Source organism: Wolffia australiana, chromosome 9 (genome assembly GCF_029677425.1).
Source record: "Wolffia australiana isolate 7733 chromosome 9, ASM2967742v1".
NCBI lineage: Eukaryota > Viridiplantae > Streptophyta > Magnoliopsida > Alismatales > Araceae > Wolffia > Wolffia australiana.
The window spans coordinates 4,969,980-4,990,712 of record NC_135843.1 but is presented as its reverse complement, the minus strand read 5'-3'; the positions used below and the strand labels follow the sequence as shown (position 1 = coordinate 4,990,712).

General features: G+C 40.9%; 3 protein-coding genes across 4 annotated transcripts; 1 reads left to right on the top strand and 2 right to left on the bottom strand.

Moving 5' to 3' along the window:
- Positions 1-4,235: 4,235 nt before the first annotated feature.
- On the bottom strand, positions 4,236-10,614 carry LOC144707844 (Mitochondrial substrate carrier family protein). 2 transcript variants are annotated; one of them, XM_078581094.1, is made up of 10 exons: positions 10,464-10,614; positions 8,441-8,556; positions 8,115-8,172; positions 7,573-7,722; positions 6,199-6,400; positions 6,071-6,116; positions 5,852-5,969; positions 5,694-5,766; positions 4,675-4,965; positions 4,236-4,446 (listed from the first exon to the last, which is right to left on the bottom strand). In XM_078581094.1, the coding sequence occupies exons 1-9, from the start codon at positions 10,534-10,536 to the stop codon at positions 4,716-4,718; spliced, it is 1,086 nt and encodes a 361-aa protein (XP_078437220.1). In that variant the 5' UTR covers positions 10,537-10,614; the 3' UTR covers positions 4,236-4,446; positions 4,675-4,715. The 2 variants fall into 2 exon arrangements, with proteins under 2 accessions (XP_078437220.1, XP_078437219.1); XM_078581093.1 differs by having other exon boundaries at positions 4,236-4,965.
- A 2,031-nt stretch (positions 10,615-12,645) lies between these two features.
- Positions 12,646-16,457, top strand: LOC144707629 (uncharacterized). Its single transcript, XM_078580835.1, has 3 exons — positions 12,646-13,542; positions 14,782-15,188; positions 15,734-16,457. Exons 1-3 carry the CDS (start codon positions 12,966-12,968, stop codon positions 16,415-16,417), a joined length of 1,668 nt encoding a protein of 555 aa, XP_078436961.1. The 5' UTR covers positions 12,646-12,965; the 3' UTR covers positions 16,418-16,457.
- Positions 16,458-18,103: 1,646 nt separating this feature from the next.
- LOC144707587 (uncharacterized) lies at positions 18,104-20,204 on the bottom strand. Its single transcript, XM_078580780.1, has 5 exons — positions 20,074-20,204; positions 19,594-19,712; positions 19,417-19,485; positions 19,238-19,344; positions 18,104-18,914 (listed from the first exon to the last, which is right to left on the bottom strand). The coding sequence occupies exons 2-5, from the start codon at positions 19,700-19,702 to the stop codon at positions 18,267-18,269; spliced, it is 933 nt and encodes a 310-aa protein (XP_078436906.1). The 5' UTR covers positions 19,703-19,712; positions 20,074-20,204; the 3' UTR covers positions 18,104-18,266.
- Positions 20,205-20,733: the final 529 nt, after the last annotated feature.

Genomic DNA, 20,733 nt, shown 5'->3' with positions numbered 1-20,733 from the left:
TGAGAGACAGCTAGAGAGAGAATGATATATAGAGTTAGAGAGAGGGAGCGAGACAGATAGAGAGAAGGAGAGACAAAGACAGTGAGAACAGCTAGAGAGAGATTGAGATAGAGAGTTAGAGAGAGGGAGCGAGACAGACAAAGAGGAGAGACAAAGGCAGTGAGAGAGTGAGAGACAGCTAGAGAGAGAATAAGATAGAGAGGGAGAGAATGAGATAGAGAGTTGGAGAGAGGGAGAGAGAAAGTTGGAGAAAGAGTACATGTGTGTGATGAGAGAGAGAGCTGGAGAGAGATAGTGACTGAGAGAGAGAGGGAAAAAATTAGAGAGAGAGAGAGAATGGATGGTGATTGAGAGAGAGTGATAGTGATTGAAAGAGATAGGTAGTGATTGAGAGAGACAGAGCAAAAAAATTTGAGAGTGATAGAGAATGATTGAGAGAGAGAAAATTAGAGAGAGAGTGGTTGAGAGAGAAAATTTGAGAGACAGCATTTTAGAGAGAGAGAACTTGAGAGAGAGTGTGTGATTGGGAGAGATAGAGAGTGCCCGATAGAGAGTGATAGAGACTGCTTGATAGAGATAGAGAAATTAGAGAGAGAGTGTGTGGATGAGAGAGAAAATTTGAGAGACAGCATTTTAGAGAGAGAGAACTTGAGAGAGAGTGTGTGATTGAGAGAGATAGAGAGTGCCCGATAGAGAGAGATAGAGACTGCTTGATAGAGATAGAGAAATTAGAGAGAGAGTGTGTGGTTGAGATAGATGTAGTGAGTGAGCGTGTATGTGTGATAGAGAGAGAGAGAATAGTGGTGCCTGGGAGAGATAGATTGAGATAGATATAGGGTTTGACATTTAGGACCGGTCAGACTGGACATAGCAGGGACCGTAGTTACTCTATTTGAGGGTGGAACAGTTGGTCAGGCAGGTTTAGGTCCACGGGTCAAAGCAGACCGAAAACCGGAAGTAAATCATTAAATATTTATTTAATACTTCCATGTAAAGTTCTAAAAAATATTAAATCCAACTCACTGGAGATGTTTCTATTGAGCTCAGCGTAGCCACGTTATATTTGACTGATTACCGGCACCCACTTGACGAAGAGTAGTTCTTCGGGGGCGAGCTGCTTCCGCTATTAAATATACCTTCCTTCTCTATTGATCTCGACAATTCTCTGTTACCTTTACGTTCGATTATCCTTAAGTTGTAAGTGAGAGATGTTTTATAAGCGGCTCACCTCCATTCCGTTATGGGAGAACCCCGCCCCGTTATTTGCTGAATGGGAGAATAACTCATGTACTTATTCTCGAAGGTGGAGAATAAGGAACTCACTTCTGATTAGTTGTTGGCCTAACAATGTAAGGAGATCCAGTAATTAAAACTAGGGAACCATAACTCAAGTTTTAATTTGGTATTTTTAAACCCTAGTTCGTTCTTTGGGGCTGACGGCTGCAGGAGAGGTTCTTCTCGTCTATGTGTTGATGATTTTGACATTCTACACGAAGAAAGGGAGGCGTGGAGGGAGAAAGTCCCAGAGAGGGAGAAAGAGAGAGGGGGGGAACAGAAGGGAAGAGAGGCGAAGGGCATTCGTTATCAGAGGCTCTAAAACTGGTTATGTTTATAGTCAACGCAACTATCAACATAAAATTTGTACTTTGATTTTGATGCTGATCAGTCAACCTGACCAGTCCGGGACTGGATCGAAACCGAGCATGAGCACGCTGGAGCTGGACTGAACTTTAAGTAAGGTTTAGGTCTTTGCTAAAAATGGGGACTGGACAGGGACTGTCAAACCCTGGATTGGTATACAGTGATTGGGAGAGAAAAATAGTGCTTAAGATAGAGAGAGAGAGAGAGAGAGAGAAAGAAAGAAAGAAAGAAATAAGAGAGAGTGATTTAGAGAGAGAGAGAGATAGTGCTTGAGAGACAGAGAAAATGATGGAGAGAGAGAGAGAGAGATTGAGATTGAGATAGATATATTGTGATTGAGAGAGCGAAAGTGGTCTAGAGAGAGAAATGGTCCTGGAGAGAGATTGAGAGACATACTGAATGGGAGAGAAATAGTGCATAAGAGAGATTGGATGATTGAGAGAGAAAGAGAGTGTTTGAGAGATAAAAAAATTAGAGAGAAAAAATGATTGAGAGAGATAGAGAGTGCAAGAGATAGATAAAGCGTGCTTGAGAGAGAAAAATAGAGGTGTTTGACGAGATGGATGACGGGACAGGTGATTGGGACGAATGACAGGATCAAACAGAACGACAGGTATGGAGGCTTTCACTCTGCTTTCCGTTCCGACACTAGGACAAATGACTGATGAAGACAAGAGACAGGACGGATGAAGTATAGTCCTTCATCTTTGAGGCTTACCCATGTATGTGAGTGGGTCCCACATATAAGGTCATGGATGTTGAGTGGAATGTGAATGAGGGAGTCAGAGGCTGAGGTTTGGATAGATGATGTATGATTCCTGATGGATGGTGGATCTCTGACGTTGACGACCATCCTCATTATTTATTTAATGGTAAATCACAGGGCTGGCATGCGACAGGGCATAACATTGCTCTGGTCACCAGCTAGGGGGAGATCTTATTTATGATAAGATTAGTATTCATGAAATATTTTTTAAGCATGGTATGAGCTGAAATACCAAATTACACACAGACCCCGCTCATCCATGCCTAAAATAAAATAAAACCTTTTAGAAACTGCGGCGACGCTCGCACCTTGATTCGGATGTCTCTCCCTCGAATCTACACCTTTGTCTTGTATATTTACTCATCTTTATTTTCTATTCATTTCTCCCTCCTATCTTTATGTTATCCCTTTCACTTTGATCGTCTCTGTCAACTTCTCTCTCTTTCTCCTCTCTCTACCTTTTTTTTGCCCACTCTTCCACTCTGTTCATCTCAATCTTTTACTCTGTTTCTCTCTCTATCTCACTCAGTCACACACTCAAATTCTCTCTCTCACTATGTCTTTCTCTTTATCTCCATCCATATTTCCCCTCTATCCCCTAGTATTTTCTCTCCCACATATCTCTTTCTCAATAAAACCTATTTTAAAAATGGTGAGCATTAGACAGATCTCAATAAGCATATATCTGAATAATAAATTATAGAACCTTCGAAATTATAATTTACACTACAACATACATTGTTTCTGTTGGTTATATGGCAAGGACATAACCATAGAGGAGGGTAACTGAGTAATTTTTTATTAACTTAATTTTTTTATTAACTGAGTAATTACTCATAGCCATATGTATCCCTATCTAGGAACAAGGTAGATTATAGGTATACCATATGAAATTTATGCAGGTCGGGGTTAGTCTATTAATCATGTATTTGGAATATATTGAACAAGAATTATGTATGTTCAGGCTCTCCCAAGCAAGACTGACTTGGCAGTAGGAAGCACAAAAGGATATAAAATGTAAATAAAAATTGCTGATTTGACAATTACAGTTGAAAGATTATCTGATCATCTATTCACGAAGATCACCCAAACTGATTCATTAGAATATTTAATGAGAACGTCCACTAAAGCATAAAAGAACGTACATTTCCCAAATAAACAAAAGGTAGAAATGGTTAACCTCCATTGCCTATACATTTTAATTCATTAAGAACTGTTCTCCAAGTAATTGCAAAATGAATAGTAGATTCATATCTTAAATTTAAGTACATTTTATTGACATCAAGACTGATATCAATATTTTCTTTAACATTTTCAATGTCCCAGAATATATGCTACTTCAACATAAATACTTCGATTCATATCTGATATGCAATCGAGCAGATCACCCCAAGTGTCTCTCAATGATGTTTAGAGGTAGACATTATGTCGAATAAAAGAAAATCGCAGTTTTCATAAATAATATTGAAGATATAATAATTTTCTTCAAAAAAATTATTGAAGATAATAATAGTTGCATCTAGATTACTTACATTTTTTAATCAAATAAACAAAGTTATCCATGCTATGTTCAAATTAATTGGTATCCTATCCAAAATTCAAGTACACTCACTGACCATCAAGAATGATATCATCATTTGCTGATGTATTTTTCAATGTTAGATGAAAGGCTAATTTAGAATGATATCATCATGCTAATTCATGATGGTATCAAGAATGATATCATCAGTACATTAACCCACTTGTTTTTCCATAATGTTGAGCGATTATCATTACCCAGATTAAAAAGAATGCGACTCTCTAAATAGAATACTGAAGATAAAATAAATGCATCTTCATTGGGCATATATTTTAACTAAATAAAAAAAATTCTCCAACATACAACCAAATAATCTTTCATCGTAGACATATGAACATTTTACACGTTTTTTCATGTTAGAACATACGAACATATAGCATGAGCTGTTGGCTTCATATCTGCACATCTTACCATGCAGATCATTTAGAGATAATAATTATTAGAACAGGATGGAACATGCCTGCTTCCAAGAAGAGAACATTGAAAATTAAAACATGAACCTGCATTGCTCAAAATAACTAAAATGCAGAGGCAATGAGATTTACAGTGAAGCCCAGGGATATTCTAATCATGGATATATCTCAATGGAAGCTTGAATGTAATACCCTTACTCTATTTTCTCATTCATGACAGAAAACTTAATTTTTTCCTCATGAAAGAAGATCTGATTAATAACCTGGGCACTTACATTATGCAACCGACGTCAAGGGGGGTGGACCCAGAAGCCCCTTATGAAGCCGGTTGAACAGTAGATGACGATGTTGATGGTGTTGATGATGATGATGATGATGGTGATGATGCCTCCATTGATATGATCGGTAGGCCGCTTCCGAAGTGATCTCTGAGGCATTCCACAGCCATGAATGTTAGAGCAGACGCGGGAATATACCATGATATTCTGGGGATGCTGCCTCTGAAGAGGCCCTTCAAGCCCTCATTTGTCCATGTCATTTTCATGACATCATACCAGCCAGCATATCTGTAGAATGATCAGCCATTCTAGTCATATTTACGCAGAAATTTAGAAATTGTGTCTGAAGTTAGGTTCTTGAAGCCAGAAGAGTGCAGTGGATGTGGAAGAGAAGAGAGAGAGAGAAGACCGCGGGGAAGAGAGGGAATGAGCTAAGAAGAGAGAGAGAGAGGGCAAGATAGAGAAGGAGAGAGAGAGCGAGCAAGAGAAAGAGAGAATGGGGGAGAAAGAAAAAGATGGAGGGAAAGACAGAGAGCAAAAGAGAGAGATCATGAGAGAGAAGGCAAAAGATAGGGGGCAAGACAGAGAGAGCAAGAAAGAGAGGTCATGAGAGAGAAGGCCAAAGTGAGAGGCAAGAGAGAGTGGGAACGACATAGAGAGTAAGAGAGAGTGGGAAAGACAGAGAAAGCAAGAGAGAGACAAAGAGAGCAAGAAAGTGGGAATGAGAGAGGGCGAGACAGAAAGAGCAAGAGATTGCGAATGAGAGAGACTGGCCAAAGAGAGAGACAGAGATAGAGAGCACGAGAGAATGGGAATGAGAGAGAAACGGCAAAAGAGAGAGAGAGAGAGAGAAAGACAAACAGAGCAATAAAAAGAGAATGAGAGAGGGCAAGAGAGAGAGAGAGGTACAGAGAAAATAAAGAGAGAGGAATGAACAATTAACAAGAAGTGATCACAGGTATAGAGGTAAAACAGCAGCTTACCAAACACCGGGAAAGAGAAAAGAAGGCAATTACCTTGCTGAGGGTCCCTGAACTTGTAATCTAGTCTTCATCACATCCAATGGGGTGGTGAGATAAGCCGCAAGACCTGTCAAAACATAGTCATCAGACTAATTCCCATAGCAAACCATGATATTATTCATGTTTTGCAATAATAAGAAATTAAGCCACACCTCCAGCTAATCCTCCCAAGATCAGACCCTCAGTAGTAGGGTTCATAGGGATCTTATGAGCCAGCCCGGCCTTGCTTGCTCTTGCTGCAAGATCCTTAAATGCTTCATAGAAAGTAACCTACTGACAGCGGGATTAGTGAGATCAGTTTAAGAAATTAAAACTCATGAAAATGTAAAAAGAGAAGAAAGAGAATCGAATGGCAAATGATTTATACACACCATTAGGCCAGCAAATGGTACATCTCGGGCAAGAGTCGACCAATATCTGTAGCACAACATAAAGAAGGACAACATAATATAAATATAGTATTTCCTCAAGATTAGCGAGATGGGAAAAGACTAATTACCCTGCATATAAGCCTCTCAGACCATGCTCACGAAAGATTGAACGCCCGGCTTGGAACATTCCAGTGTAATAGCAATACATGTGTTTCTGAGTAGGGTTTTGTTTCAAATTCATTGCGTTCCAAGACTTTCGAGTGCCTTGCACCTGCATCCGCTGTTTAATTACTTCACAGGGTACATACACGACGGAACCTAGCGTATCTCCTGGAGCAGAGAAAAAACAAAATGATGTAAGAAAATCAATGATTAAATGGCTTTGCGTTGGGATTGGGTTTAGCAGACAATGATAAATCAACATTGTCATCTGCTTTTTGGTACGCAATGAATGACTAGAAGGCGACAATGCGATGATGAGATGATAACGAGATGATGACCGATTGGTCATCGGATGATTCGGACACATGAAAATGAAGCCAATGATTTGTCATTGTTTTTTGAGTTTTATGGGGATGAAATCTCCAGGGATTTAACATGAAATCTCAAGGGGATAGACACTGCTACAATCCCCAACCCTTGTCATGCGCATTTTAATCATGTCTTTGGATTAGCTTTCATTGAAATAGTTGACATCCCCCTAAGGAGACAGAATAAGGTGTTGTCGAATCTCCTGGAGATCCTCACGGAGGGGGTTCATGCGCGCATACGAGCCTGTGACCATTGTTCTTCTATCTTTCTATGTCCATCTTTGGATCTTTCTGCCATTCCAAGACAATTCCCCATGAAAGCATAGCCGAAGTCTCAATCATAAACCTAGTTTCACGTTGAAGCACTAGAAATTGATTCAGGTCGCTCACTGTTAGCAGCTCGAGATGACAACAGATAAAATCGAAGTGGGTCTGTCACTGTGCTGGCCCAAAAGGGCAGTATAGGATCAGATGGTAGAATACACCAGGCTTTTGTCAAGTGGAGAGGGGGAAATTTCAGGAAACCCCCCAGACAGCAGCACTATGAAATCGTCCAAAGATAACTTGGCATACCCATCACAATTTCCTGTTCTCCCTACTGCTACCGATTATTTTGTATTTGGCTCTAAAAATAAACACCCTACATTTAACATCAAGCCCAAAACCCTGTAACTGCAATGCAGCAAAAACCTAATTTCCTAAAACCCTAATTTCCAAACTATAAACACTACGCCCTGATTTCAACCTTGAAGCTCAAAACCTCAAACCCTGATAAAATTTAAACCCTAGACCTTTAATAAATCCTTCAATCTGAACCCCAACTTCTGAACCCATAACCCTAAGAACATAAACCCCAAGTATTTCATTTATTATCACAAACCTATCATTGTCATCCAGATTAAAGTACCATTTGTATCTAATGGAAATCAAAATGAATAGGAATGTGATATCTTAAGAGCACGAGAGTCCTACCAATGGCACCCGCAATGAAATGGGACCAATAGCCACCAAGATTGGGATGTGCTTCATCCAACCACTTCTTCGTAGATTCTATTACTCCAAAATAAGTTGCACCAGTGGCAAGCGATCCAGTAACGCCAGGTGCGATTCCTCGGTAGAAACCTAAAATAAGAGGACCGCACGTTGTTCATCAAAATGATTGAGAAACTCAGAATCAGATTAAGAGGTCTTGTCAAAATAGATAAATGCAACAATTAAGCACATAACTTTTAGTAATGTGACAAAGAAAATAAGCACACAGAGACAATGAAAGAGTAGAACAAGGGCTCAATATTCTAGATAATGGCTGTTGGAAAAACAATACAATATTAGCGCAGCTAGGTCATTTCTGGGAAGTTAGATCACTGATCGTCTCACCAATATAATAAAAGGCCACACGGACGGCTTAAGCATTAGGGTTCAAATGATTCGCCTTTATGAAATAAAACAGAATGAGAAGTTTTTGTCTTTGGTCTCTGTAAAGAAAGAAGATTAAAATATACAAATATATTCACCTTTGAAACCATCAGCTACCCAGATCGTCTTTATCATTCGGGATAGGCTCATCTGAGACTGAGACAAGAAACATAGTGAAATTAGAAAATACCAAAATACGAGTATTTGCCTTTAAGATGTTATAACACAAAGGTGAAGTAACCTCATAGATGTTACGCATGAAAGTATATGGTTTTTATCACGCAAAAAATAGCACAGAAAAGTTATGACATAACTAAACCTGAAAATAAAGTAGGGTCAAAAATCTCATTCCTTCTAAGAGGAAAAATGATGGGCGAAACGAGAGAGACAAAGCTTGATAAAAAAGTTAAGTTATAGCTTAAACCTTAATGCCAGAGATCAAGACTTGACTTTGCATCCGTGTCTTCATCGTGTCTACAGGGTGCATCATGCCCTCGCCGAAAGCCCCAGCTATAGCTCCCCACGCAAACTCCCTCCAGACTGTATCACCACAAAAAATAAACGAAGGAAAATACGTGAATCTTCTACTTAAGTTCCACCGCAAATGTCTGGCCCAGGATCACTTTGGAACAGATCAATAACCCAGTGAAAATTGGATACTTCCTTCACAGAAGATGAATTATTGGCCAGGTAATTTGTGCCAATACGGGACCACCTATTTAAGGTAGATGGCATGGAAAGAAAGAAATTTAGTTTGAGCCCAAAATTGTATTCAAGTGCAGAAGAGTTGGAGAGCCCAAATGTCAAACAAGCATCAGACGACAAAGGAAAAATACCCAAAACTCTGAGTCCTCGTTAAGGGCGACCGACTCAACTAACTGAAAATACGAGTTACGCCTTCTTAGTTTTTCAAAAAGAATATTAAATGTCTGACGAATCCCCCGTATTTTTTACTCTCACGATATCCATACTGCCATAAGCTTGGGCTCCTGTTGCTGTCATAAAAACATCCTTTTCCATGCCCATGCCCAATCCACTGGATATTTTTAGCACAATGAAGGAGGAAAACCTCGTGAAAGAATTACGGCTTCCCATTGTGATAGAAACCTGTGAAGGGCTCATCACAGGAGGCTCGATGTGGCATCTGAGAGGCCAATTTCGATACCCATGGATGGGTGGCAAACGTTACTCGATTTTCACGAACACCTCAACAGGAGATTCATGAAGATGTTCAAAGTTGTTCTGGGATTGGGGGCCATGTCCGGCTTGACAGGAAGGTCACGCTTGCTGCGTTCGGCAAGTTCTTGATAATCTTTTTCTTCCACTTCTTCCTCTTTTTTCCTCCCTTCCCAATCTGTCCTCTATCCTTTTTATCTTAGACAGATTCCCTCCTCTACTCTCCTAGGTCTTCATCACTGGCATCTGCGTCTAGTACAGACAATTTACCTCTACCAGTCTCCTTCAATCTAGTTTATGTAAATTCTTCCTTCATATATCAGCAGGTTTCCAAAGAGAAAGACAAGTTCTCTGCATTTTTACTGAGTTCATTAAATTTCAATTGAAATAATACCTGAAAGACAAGTTTTCTGCGTCCCAGATGAATTCATTAAAGTACAAATGAAATAATATCAGGAAGAAATGAAGAGAAGAACAGAATCAAATGAACCCAGAAACAAACGGTTTTGTTTTGAAAGACAAGAATCAGCATCATAATCGACAGCTAAGGACCAGGATCAAAAATCAAGAAGGCAACTTAAGAAATAGCGGAGCTTTTCAGCTCCGTTGAAGATCTTCTCATCTCTTTAAAACTGGATTTCAATACTCCTTCGAAAGTTTTGCCTTTTATTTACTCATAAGGTTTGATGAAGGGATCCATTATGCGCTTATTGCATTCAGACAGTTAGGGCAAGGAATTCTCTCTGAAGGGAACAGCCGACCTATCCTATAAACGGTTTAGGGATTACCTGAACGTTTCATTACACGGATTGTGTAATCAGATAAATTTGGATTGCTCCTACGATTGCATATATATCTATATTCATCAAATTTTAGCTCTAAAGTGGAAAGTGATAGTTCTCCAGATTAGGGAAAAACCTTTAAAAAGAAATTTGAAAGGACGATGGGCACATCGTACAATCACGATACAAGTGTTACCTCCGAAAGAAAGGGGGCGGATACATCAATCAATCCATATTTCAAACTAGCATCATACCCTTCTCGTCCTTTCGAAATCACAAGCGAATTACAGCACTGCAAGCGCGATCCAATAAAATTTATACTCTCTAGACTCCAGCCAGATAGCCGCAGCTAGACCGAGTGCGTAAAAAAATTCTCACAAATACACATTTCGTCAGATCGTGCTAGCGGTGATCCCAATCAGATGAAAAATCCACCAAAAAACGCAGAAAAAACGCGAGAAAGTACTAGATCAGACAGAGACAACTAACCGAAGAAGTCATTGAAAGATTTAAAAGACGATTTGGGCTTCCGGGACTCCGGCGTCTTGGCGGGAGACGCCATTGGAGAAGAACTAGGGTTTCTTCACTGTCTTCTTCTTCTTCTTCTGTCAATTTGGGAAATTATTTGGCGCGTTTTTCAACTTGATGAACTTATTTTCGGGCTTTTCCAGGTAAAGCCCGTAGATGAAATCCGGCCCGCCCAACTAGAAAACATATAAATTCACACTAAGATCAAACTTTAGAAAAAGTATTAAATACCAAAAACTTCCAAGGTTCTGTTAGTGGAGGATGCTGTGACTCATCATCCTCGTCGTCCCCGTCATCGTCACGCACCGTGTACAGTTGTCATCCTCGTCCATGACTGAATTGATGAAGACGATTTAGTCATTGTCGTCCTGCTGGAGATGAATGACGAGGATGATGACGACTGTTTATGCTGTGGTCGAAACGTGAAGAAAATCTCTCGTCATCGTCATCGTCATTGTCATTGTGGTCATGGCTGTTGTCCTCGTCATCATCATCCTTTGTCATTGGCATCTTCATATTTGTCATTATCGTCATCGTCGTCATCATTGTGGTCATCATTGTCGTCTTCATCATCGTCATCCTTTGTCATTGGCATCTTCATATTTGTCATTGTCGTCATCGTCATCATCGTCTTCGTCATTTTGGTCATCATTGTTGTCTTCATCGTCGTCATCCTTTTGTATCGGCATTATCGTATGCATCGTTGTCGTCATCATATTCACTATTGTCGTTGTCATCATCGTCATCGTCTTAATCATTATCGTTTTTTTTGTCATTGTCGTCGGCACAATTGTCATCGTCGTCAATGGCATCATCATCCCAACCGACTGTGATGATGACTACTCGACATTGTCCTATACTTATTGTTGTCGGGGATGGCAAACACTAAGATCTCTCCACATTGTCATCGCCCTCATCACCCCGAAGGACATAGAATATGACTAGTAGACATAGTCCCATGTTACTGTTATCGAATACGGTGAACACTACGCTCCGCTCACTACTGTCATCGTCATCGTCATTGTCATCGTTATCGCCAGTGTATGTCGTGGACGAGGCTGATTCTTGGTCTTTGACTGTGATCAATAATTACTCCGACAGACGAATGACAATGAAGATTTCATCGGAATCTAGTGTTTGGGTGTAGTTGGCACCTGGATGACGGATGACGGTTAGGGAGGGGCGGAATGGGACTTAAAAGGTCTTCCGCTATGTGGCGACAAATCTTACTAACAGAGGAACGACAAAGAGAGGCGAAGATGATTTTTTCTAGCCATCATCATCCTGGCGAGGACGAATGACGATGGTGATGGTCGTCGGCCAACGACAATTTTGACATTTGGTCAATAATTTGTCCCCGTCAACAACAGTCATCATAAGAACTCCAAAAACTCATTAATTCCTGTCGACGATGGTACAATTGACGTGACTAGTACTTTTAAGCAAATATATTGATATAAGTAACCATTGATGTTGACAAGCTCCAAACCAACCATAATAAAAAACCCGTCAACGTCATTGTCAACGAGGTAGATGACGTTGGTGGACAGATTGCGGCCCGGGTTGGGCCCGCCAAACTAGTACTCGATGGACTGATTGAAGATGAATGACGGTGGAGTCGAACGTCGGCCAACAACGATAAGCAGTTGACATTTAGTCAATAATTTGTCCCAGTCAACGACAGTCGTCATCCTACTGATAGAAGAATGACAAAGAGAGACGAAGAGGATTTTTTCTAGTCTTCATCATCCTGGAGAGGATAAATAACGGCTGATGCCGAAAGTCTGAACAATAAGCAGTTGACATTTGGTCAATAATTTATCCCCATCAATGACAGTCATCATAAGACCTCCCAAAACTTAGTATTTCCTGTCGATGTTGTCGTCAACATTGACTAAAGTCAATGACGGTACGGTTGACTTGATGAATACTTTTAAGGTAATATCTTGGTATAAATAATAGGTAAAACTGACAAACTCCAAACCAACCATAGTAAAAAATACAGTCAACGTCATCGTCAACGAGGTAGGATGACGTTGACGGACGGGCTGCGGGCCGGTTTCGGGCCCTCCGCCTGGGCTCGACCCGCTTAGAAAAACGCGATCTTTTTCAATATTTCTTCGATATTTTTGCGGCCACTGCTCACCCAGCTCAATCTCTGGTCGCGGAAGGTCAAAAAAGGGTTCAAATCGAAGAAAACCCAAGCCAGGAAGTCGCTCAATCTCCTCTTTTTCGAAGCTTTTTCCTCCGATTTCAGCGGTATTTTGAGAATAAATTTTCTGGGTTCCTTCTTGGAGTTCTTAGCCGGGTACCCTTGAAGCATGTTGCTGTTTTTCTCTCGTCTCGCGCTCAATAATGGGATTAAAATGGCATATTCTTTGCGTTTTGGGTGTTATTGACCTTTATTTTTGTATTCGAATGAACTGGCGGTGTTGTTCTGCGGATTTGCGATGAGAGTTGAGTATGGGGATGGATTTCTGGGCTGCATTCGCAGCTGCTGGGGCGGAGTATCTGAAGAGGAGCAAGAAGAACTTATCGAAGAATCAACCCGAAGATGATGAACAGCAGATTGAAAGACCCCAGTTGGGATTTTCCTCTGATGAATTTACAACCGAGGCAAGCAATTTGCTGAGCTTGCAGCCATGGATTTTCAGAAAGGAGAGACGCTACGATGCTAGAGAGAGGAGATCAATCGTCATTAAAGATCAAGTTCCTCGGAGATTTGCTCCGGTTTCCTGTTATGAGAGAAGAAGGAACTCTCTGAGGAACCGGAAATCTCGAAGAATCTCTGTAGATTCCTCGAAGAACAGTCTGATTCCTCAATTACACGCGGGCAATTTTGACGTTGATGATTTTCCTGTTTCGCCTCTTCCATCGCCCTCTTCACCGTCGGAAAGAGCTTTTGTTATTACTGACGGCAAGCGGATTATCAATAAATCTTGTTCTGAACGTGTCAGTGTGTGTGGAGAAGCAATCAACAGTAGGGAGAAGAAAGTGTTGAAGGCTTATACATCGAGTTACAGAAGTGAAGAATCAAGTGGTGACTGATTGAACTCTTACTTTTTCCTGTTCGTAATAATATTTAATTCTTGTTTGCTATTTTGGGATTTTTATCTTCTGCCGAATTTTTGCTCTTCCGGTTCCAATCGTACAGAAAAACAAAGATAGAGTTTTTTTTCTTGAACTCGTAGTAATATGATTAGTTTCTCGTTTAATTCATAAATTTGTGGACGTTTTGGTCATTTTATCCCATTAGGGCATTTCCATAAATTTTTAAGGGCATTTCGACCTTTCTCTCCATTAGTTTAGTTTCCCGTTCCTGCATTGCCGAAATAATCTCTTGGTTTGAAGTATTGCACGAGTGAAAATTAAACTTTGAACATATAGACTGCATTTTTATTCATAAATTTATCTAAAGTTTTCTATTTCATTATGGATAATTTCTGGTTTCCTGTCATTCATTTTAACCTCTAGTTTTTTAAAGTACTGCTCGCGAGAAAAATATAATTTTGGATCCATGAGGATGTATTAATTCGATATTGCTTCTGCTGAAGTTCGTTATTTATTCCCTCTCTGTCCAGTAAGCACAGAAAATCAAAGATTGAGAGGCATCCACTACATTTTTTTACTATCGCAAATTAAGATACTATCGTCTTTTAATACTTGAATTTGTGGCTCAAAAATCTCATTCATGTTGAAGAACCCTTCGTTATTGAGAATAATAAACTCCCAGTTATTCATAATAACGTCAAGTTTTTTAAGTATTGTTTCTATGAAAATGATATGATCTGGGGAGGTTCATATCATGAATGGGGATGAGAGAGAGATAGAGATGCCGGCAGAGTAGATGTCCCCGAGAAGACGATGGCGAAGGATAATTTGGTGGAGTGGTCATCGCCAGAGGGGACGATAGCCGACGGGTTGGGCGTTGTCGCCCGAGTCGTCGTCTCCGAAAGGGGTTCCTGTAAGATTTCATAAACCTGCCTTCTAACAAGGAGAGCCACATCTAGGAGAGAAGGGAATAAAAAAATGGAAATGCTCTTAGTGGGCTTAAGATACGGGAGAGAATGTACAGAAAAATATATTTTGCATGTGGATTGTGTTTCTTCGGTAAGTAGGTTTTAAATATTTTTTTGATTATTAAGTTGTTAGCCTTCCAAATATTCTATTTTATGATGACTGAATATATTCTTGTTAATCCCATTTCATTTTGTTTTATTTGACTGCGGCCATAGGTTTTTATGTGGTCCATTAAATATCATTTCACGTTTGTTTTCAGCCACTCAGGCATATTTTTTCTGTCTTGGAGTCTGCGTTGGTGTGATATTCCACAATCAATCGAGCAAGAGAGATGTAGACGATTTTAAAGATTTGATCAAGCAAAAAGAGAACTCAGTCAAAGATCTGCAAGAAGTACTCGAGATGAATGATTCATCCGCCGTTAGTCGGCTCGCGGATGATACCCAGAAAGCCCAAGAACTCAATAATTCTGACCCAGATGTGGAAGAAAAGATTTTTTCCTCGCCCAAGTGTGGATCATCTTCCATATCCTACAAGGAACAACAGGAAGGTCAAAGGGATGAGACTTTGAACGAGATTGAAGCAGAGCTTGAAGCTGAGCTTGAGAAGTTGGAGCTTGGTATGAGCGAGACAAGTCTCGACGGAAGTCTCTCTCTCGTGTCCCAGGTGATTCAAGTTGTTCTTTCTTTGGAAGCTCTAAAATGGGAAATTCCGGTGCATGATCTGCAATATAACCTTTGAAAGTTCTGCCGAGTAGATCATTATTTCTTATAAAATTCCTTTAGCAAGCTGTCATTCTGATATGATTTGGACTCTTCTCATCTTTGCTTGATCCAGTTTCCTAGAACACGTTGACGTGTTCATCTATATATCAAGTTGATCACTGATCGTAATCGTTTATAACACTTAAAAATCCAGGAAAATGTGTCATCCACACAGATCTTCATCGGCATCATCATCCTAGCAGTGAAAAAACGTGTCATCCACACAGGACTATGATGGCTTCTCATCCCCATCATCGTTCTGGGAGTTTCAGAGAGAAGTCCTATGTAGATATGTAGAGAGAGTCCCATTTAGAGATTAAAAAACTTCTATCACTTATATTCGTCTGCCATTATCATCATCATCATCATCATCAACTCTCATCATTGATGCGAAACCCTAGCCATAACCCGTTATTCATTCACCTTCCTCTTTCTTCTGCTTCTCAGGCTGACTCAGATCTTTTCGGGGATGTCATCCACGGAGAATTGAGAGTGAAGATTGGTACTGCTGAATTTGACCACTGCCCGCCCGCTGCTGCCGAACCGCAGTCAAACTACGCTGTCTCACCGCACCAACTCAGTCTGCGTCTCCACGAGGTTATCCGATTCCGACTCGAAAACCGCATCAAGGAGCTCGAGACAGCACTCAGCAAATACCAACAGCCGCAATCCAGCGGCAGCTATGCCATCGCCGGCGATCAGACACCAGAGACGAGCCCCCCTAAGTCCTTGAACCTTGCCGGCGAGGCCTTGGAAGCTTACCATGAGGCTTATGAGGAGTTCCAGAGAACATCAGAGGCAGAGGAATACGGGGAAGCAGGAGACGTCACCGTCTCCATCGGTGGTGGCGAGGCCGGACCAGCGGACGAGACTCCGGCAACCTCAGACAATGGATCTCAGTGGAGTCTCGACGTGTCTGGAATTGGTTGGGAGGATTTTGGTGCAGAATATGAGAAAGAAGCAAATGATGATGACGACGATGATGATGATGATGATGACGATGATGAGGAAGAGAGGATTCTGATACAGCAAGTGCTGGAGAGAGCGAGGAAGGGGTCGCCGGTGGTGCAGAATGCTCAGAAGATGCTTGCCCTGGAAGTGGTTGACTTCCCTTGGAATGCAGACCTTTGACTTTGAGATTGACTGGTTTTGGCCCTACATGATTTACTCATATTCTCTGGTTCTTGTCATTTACAGATCTTTCAGGAGACGGATAGAATGACAGCATTGCATGGATGAGTGGATATGCTGATAGATAGTAAGTGGAAGTAGTAGGTAGACTCTGATTGATGGATGCATGGGTGTGTTAATGAAAGTATTTATTGGTGGAAAGAAGTAGAGATAAATGAAATAAATTCATGGATGTCTAAATAGAGTCATCGGTGTGTGAGTACATGATTATGATTTGAGAAGGTCTGTTCATGCGACTGAATGGGCGAATGTGCAGTTGTGCAGTGCAGTGCGAAATTCGCACATCGCACCGAACACTATTTTCACACTGCATACCGCACACGGGCCTGTGCGGTGTGAAGATGTGCGATTGAGCGAAATTTTGAAACCCACCCCCCCCCCTTCGTTGGCGCCGTCATCTGAAAAACCTGGCGGTGTTGCCCTGACCCCGGCCATCATGAGCTGTGCGATGTGCGGTGTGGATTCCCGCACAAATCCGCATCGCCCGGAGCTTCTCATGCGGTCGAAAATTATGGTAGTGTTGATTAGTTTATGGATATGTGAATATTTCAATATGTAAATGAATTATTAATTAATAGAGCTGTTGATAGATATATAGATGGCATTATTAAAAAGTGGATGGATGTATGATTGAGAAATGAATGGTCTGATATTTTTCTTTCTTGACACGTATTAGTCATTTCCAAGAGAAACTGATTTATATAAATATAATCCAAACATATAAATACACCTAGTAATTGTTATACTACTGGGTACTTTGATTGATTAAAAACATATACAAAGTAAAACAGCCGAAGAATGTATATCAGATGCATTGAAGCGATACATGAACGGTGACAAGGCATCTCAAAGTATCAAATATACTGAAAGTATGATGGATGGGTGGATGGAAAATTTACTAGTTAACGGGTTCTGGAAGATGGAATATCTTTTAGTATATAAATAAATATATACATATAGAAGGAGATATATTGCCATTTCGTTGTTTTCTAGTCAGAGACTCAGGTGTCAAAGATACATGGTAACCAGATTGAAATAAAGAAAATTTAAATAGATCGATAAATAGACATTGAAGGCAAGAAGCTAATAAGTGATAGTGAGATGGATTAGAGGATGATAGAGACCTTGTGATGCCCATATTCCCCAAAACAGAGATAGAAACAGAAATAGAGAGATTAAGAGAGATGCCTGGATATGTGGAAGTTGATAGATGGATTGCAAGATGATGCAAGTAGGTAGGATATGTAGATGGATGGATACATATGAAGGTATGTTAGTAAAAAGAACAGTAGACGGAGACAAGGTAAGATAGAAGCATAGATAAATAACATTGATCAATGAATGGATTTACAAATAGAGAAAAGGGTATGGGAAGGAATGATATGGAGATGAATAAATCTGTTGATGCATATTTATCAAGATGGATATTCGGGCTAGAGGATTATCAGTAATCGAATGATCTGAACATCACATTCAATGTATAAAGTGCGTTCAGAGTTATACTGATCCTTACTAAGATTTAACAATGCAAGGATGATTTTATATCTACAAATAATAACCATAAGTAAACAAATCAGTAGAAAGGAAAATATCAAAACATCGAAAGAACGTTGGATGCAAAACCGATTAGAAAATTTTTAGAGTAACCCATGTATTCCATGTCTCTCTGAATTAAGAGTTTGCTAGAAGAGTTATTTGCAGAATACCCCAACTTGAAAAGGATGGAATCTCAGAACCCTCATGCATGATGGCAAGCAGTGTCTGGAATAATCTTCTTCAGGATGGTGAACTAACTCCTCTTGTTGGCATAGCCATCCGGTTCGTCGTCGTCGTCGACGTCGCCCATGTCGTCAGCGAAGTCGTCTTCGGACAAGTTCCCCGGCTTCCCGGCGCCGCCGCCGCCGCTCGCAAAGCTTCCAGCATCGGCGAATCCGGGGCCACCACTTGAAAACCTTCCCGGATCGGGAAATCCGGTACTGGCACCGCCGCTCGGAAAGCTTCCGGCATCGGCAAACCCAGCGCCGCCGCCGAACTTATCACTGGCCACGCCTCCGCTGCCTCCCCCGCCGTAGCCACCTGCACTACCGTAACCGTCACCACCATAGCTTGAGCCGCCGCCGCTGCCGCCGAAGCCCTCGTTACCGTAGCCGCCACCGCCACTTCTGCCGCCGTAGCCACCGCCCCCGTCTCCGCCAGAGGCGTAGTTGTTATCGCGGTAGCCACCAGCGCCGCTGCCGCCTCCGCCGTAGCCACCGTCGCCGCCACCCCCGCCAAAGCTTCCACTGCCATAGCCTCCGCCGCCGCCACCACCGTAACCGCCGTCGCCACCGGCCCCGCCATAGCCACCCCCACCGTAGCCACCACCGTCGTAGCCACCTGCAGGCCGGGGAGCACGGTCTGTGGCATAGTTCACTCTCACCCATCGTCCATGGAGATCCTAGAGCATGATCGAGAATGAAAAACTAGGATAATGCTTAAGGAGACGTATATTTAAACAGAAAATAAAATTACAATCAAAGATGTACAATTATATGTACCAAAGTTCTCTGGAAGCTAGCTCTTTTTTTTGAAAATCATATGCACAATTAAATCATATTCATCGTCACATTACCACTTCATTACCGCACTTTAACCAAAACACTTACTACATAAAGTAAATAGTGCATCGATGAATCACTCAGATTATTAGATTTAAGAGCTAAACCAATAAGATCAATAGTATAATTCGTAGTAATAACATTTGTGACGAAGTTGAATTACCTTTCCATCCATTGCACTAATTGCAGCAGAAGCTTCCTCACTTGATGTGAAGGTCACAAAGCCAAACCCTCTTGATCTACCCGTCTCGCGATCTAGGATAACTCTAGCTGTAAAAAAATGTCACGTCAGCAATGAAGTGTAACCAGATGAAACCATAACGCAAAGGGTTGTTCACAAACCTTCAATGACCTGCCCGAAGCTGGTAAATGCTTCCCTCAGACTCTGATCATCGGTATTGTAAGAGAGGCCTGAAATAGAGAGAAAAAATACAAAAAACCCAAGTTTCATTCACATCATCCCGAGGAAAGTTGAACAGATTCAACAACGAAACAAGAGTGTGATGGATTCCATCTGACCTCCAATGAAGAGTTTCGAGGAGGACATGCACCGTATGGCTTGAAGCAATGAAGGGTTTGAAGAACTCGCCTTCTTGACAAGATTACCCAAGTTTCTAGAGAACGCCATCGCTTCGCAGCTAATAATTGGCAGAAAAACGAGTCATGCGTCAATAGAAATCAATGAACGACGAAAAAAACGTTGCTTTTCATCACTAATTCCCGAAAAAAAAATTACAGATGACCATACAAAAAGGGCATCATCACAGCAGAAGATATGGGAAATAATCAATTAACAAGGCAAAAAATATACAACCCTTCAAAACAAGAACACACGCGAAGATGATCCACGGAAAAAAAAAACCCTAGAGAGACCATCGCCAAAGAAAAACCCACGGTCGACCCCAAATCAAAGATCGCAAAAGATAAAAACTTTCACCTTTGATTGGATCATAAACAACATGGAAAGAACATCATAATCAGATTAAAACAGCAGCTCACCTTGGAGATCTGCAGCTCCAAGCTTTCTGCAACCAAAAACCCTACTTCGCTCTGACAAGGGCTTAAGCCTCGAATCGAAGAAGACTGAGTATTTATAGGTGCAGATCTGAACTGATCCGATGCATCTAATTAAATCTCATCCGTTGGATTAAATAGACCTCCGGACCACGGAAAGAAATATCTCCCCAAAATCGATTTTCATAATCGATTCCAGGTTTTCCTAAGTAGGATTTTGCTTAAGGGCGGGATTCGTGGGAATTCTTTTTTGTAAAATGGAGATAATTCTTAATTTTGTTAATTAAATCTCTTTAAGGGCTAGGAACCAAATTATATATTTTTTTCCATATAAAAAAAACCTTAGTTGGATCTTGGCTGTCCCCACAAACTTTATAACAAAAATAAAAAAGAAAGGTGTTTTGTAGAGTTACAAGACCATTTGCAACTGTGGTATCGAATACCAGACAGATACTGAAGGGGTCCGGACTAGACATGGTAGTTCTGTTCTTTTGGTGAGAATATGTGCAAATTTGTGCGAATTGTTCGTTCTGTTCGGATTTCCGATCAGAACAAAAACGAATTCGAACACAACGTCGAACAGACACGTGTTCTGTTCTTTTGTTCGCTTTGTGTAATTTTTTTTTGCGAATTTTGTTCATTTGT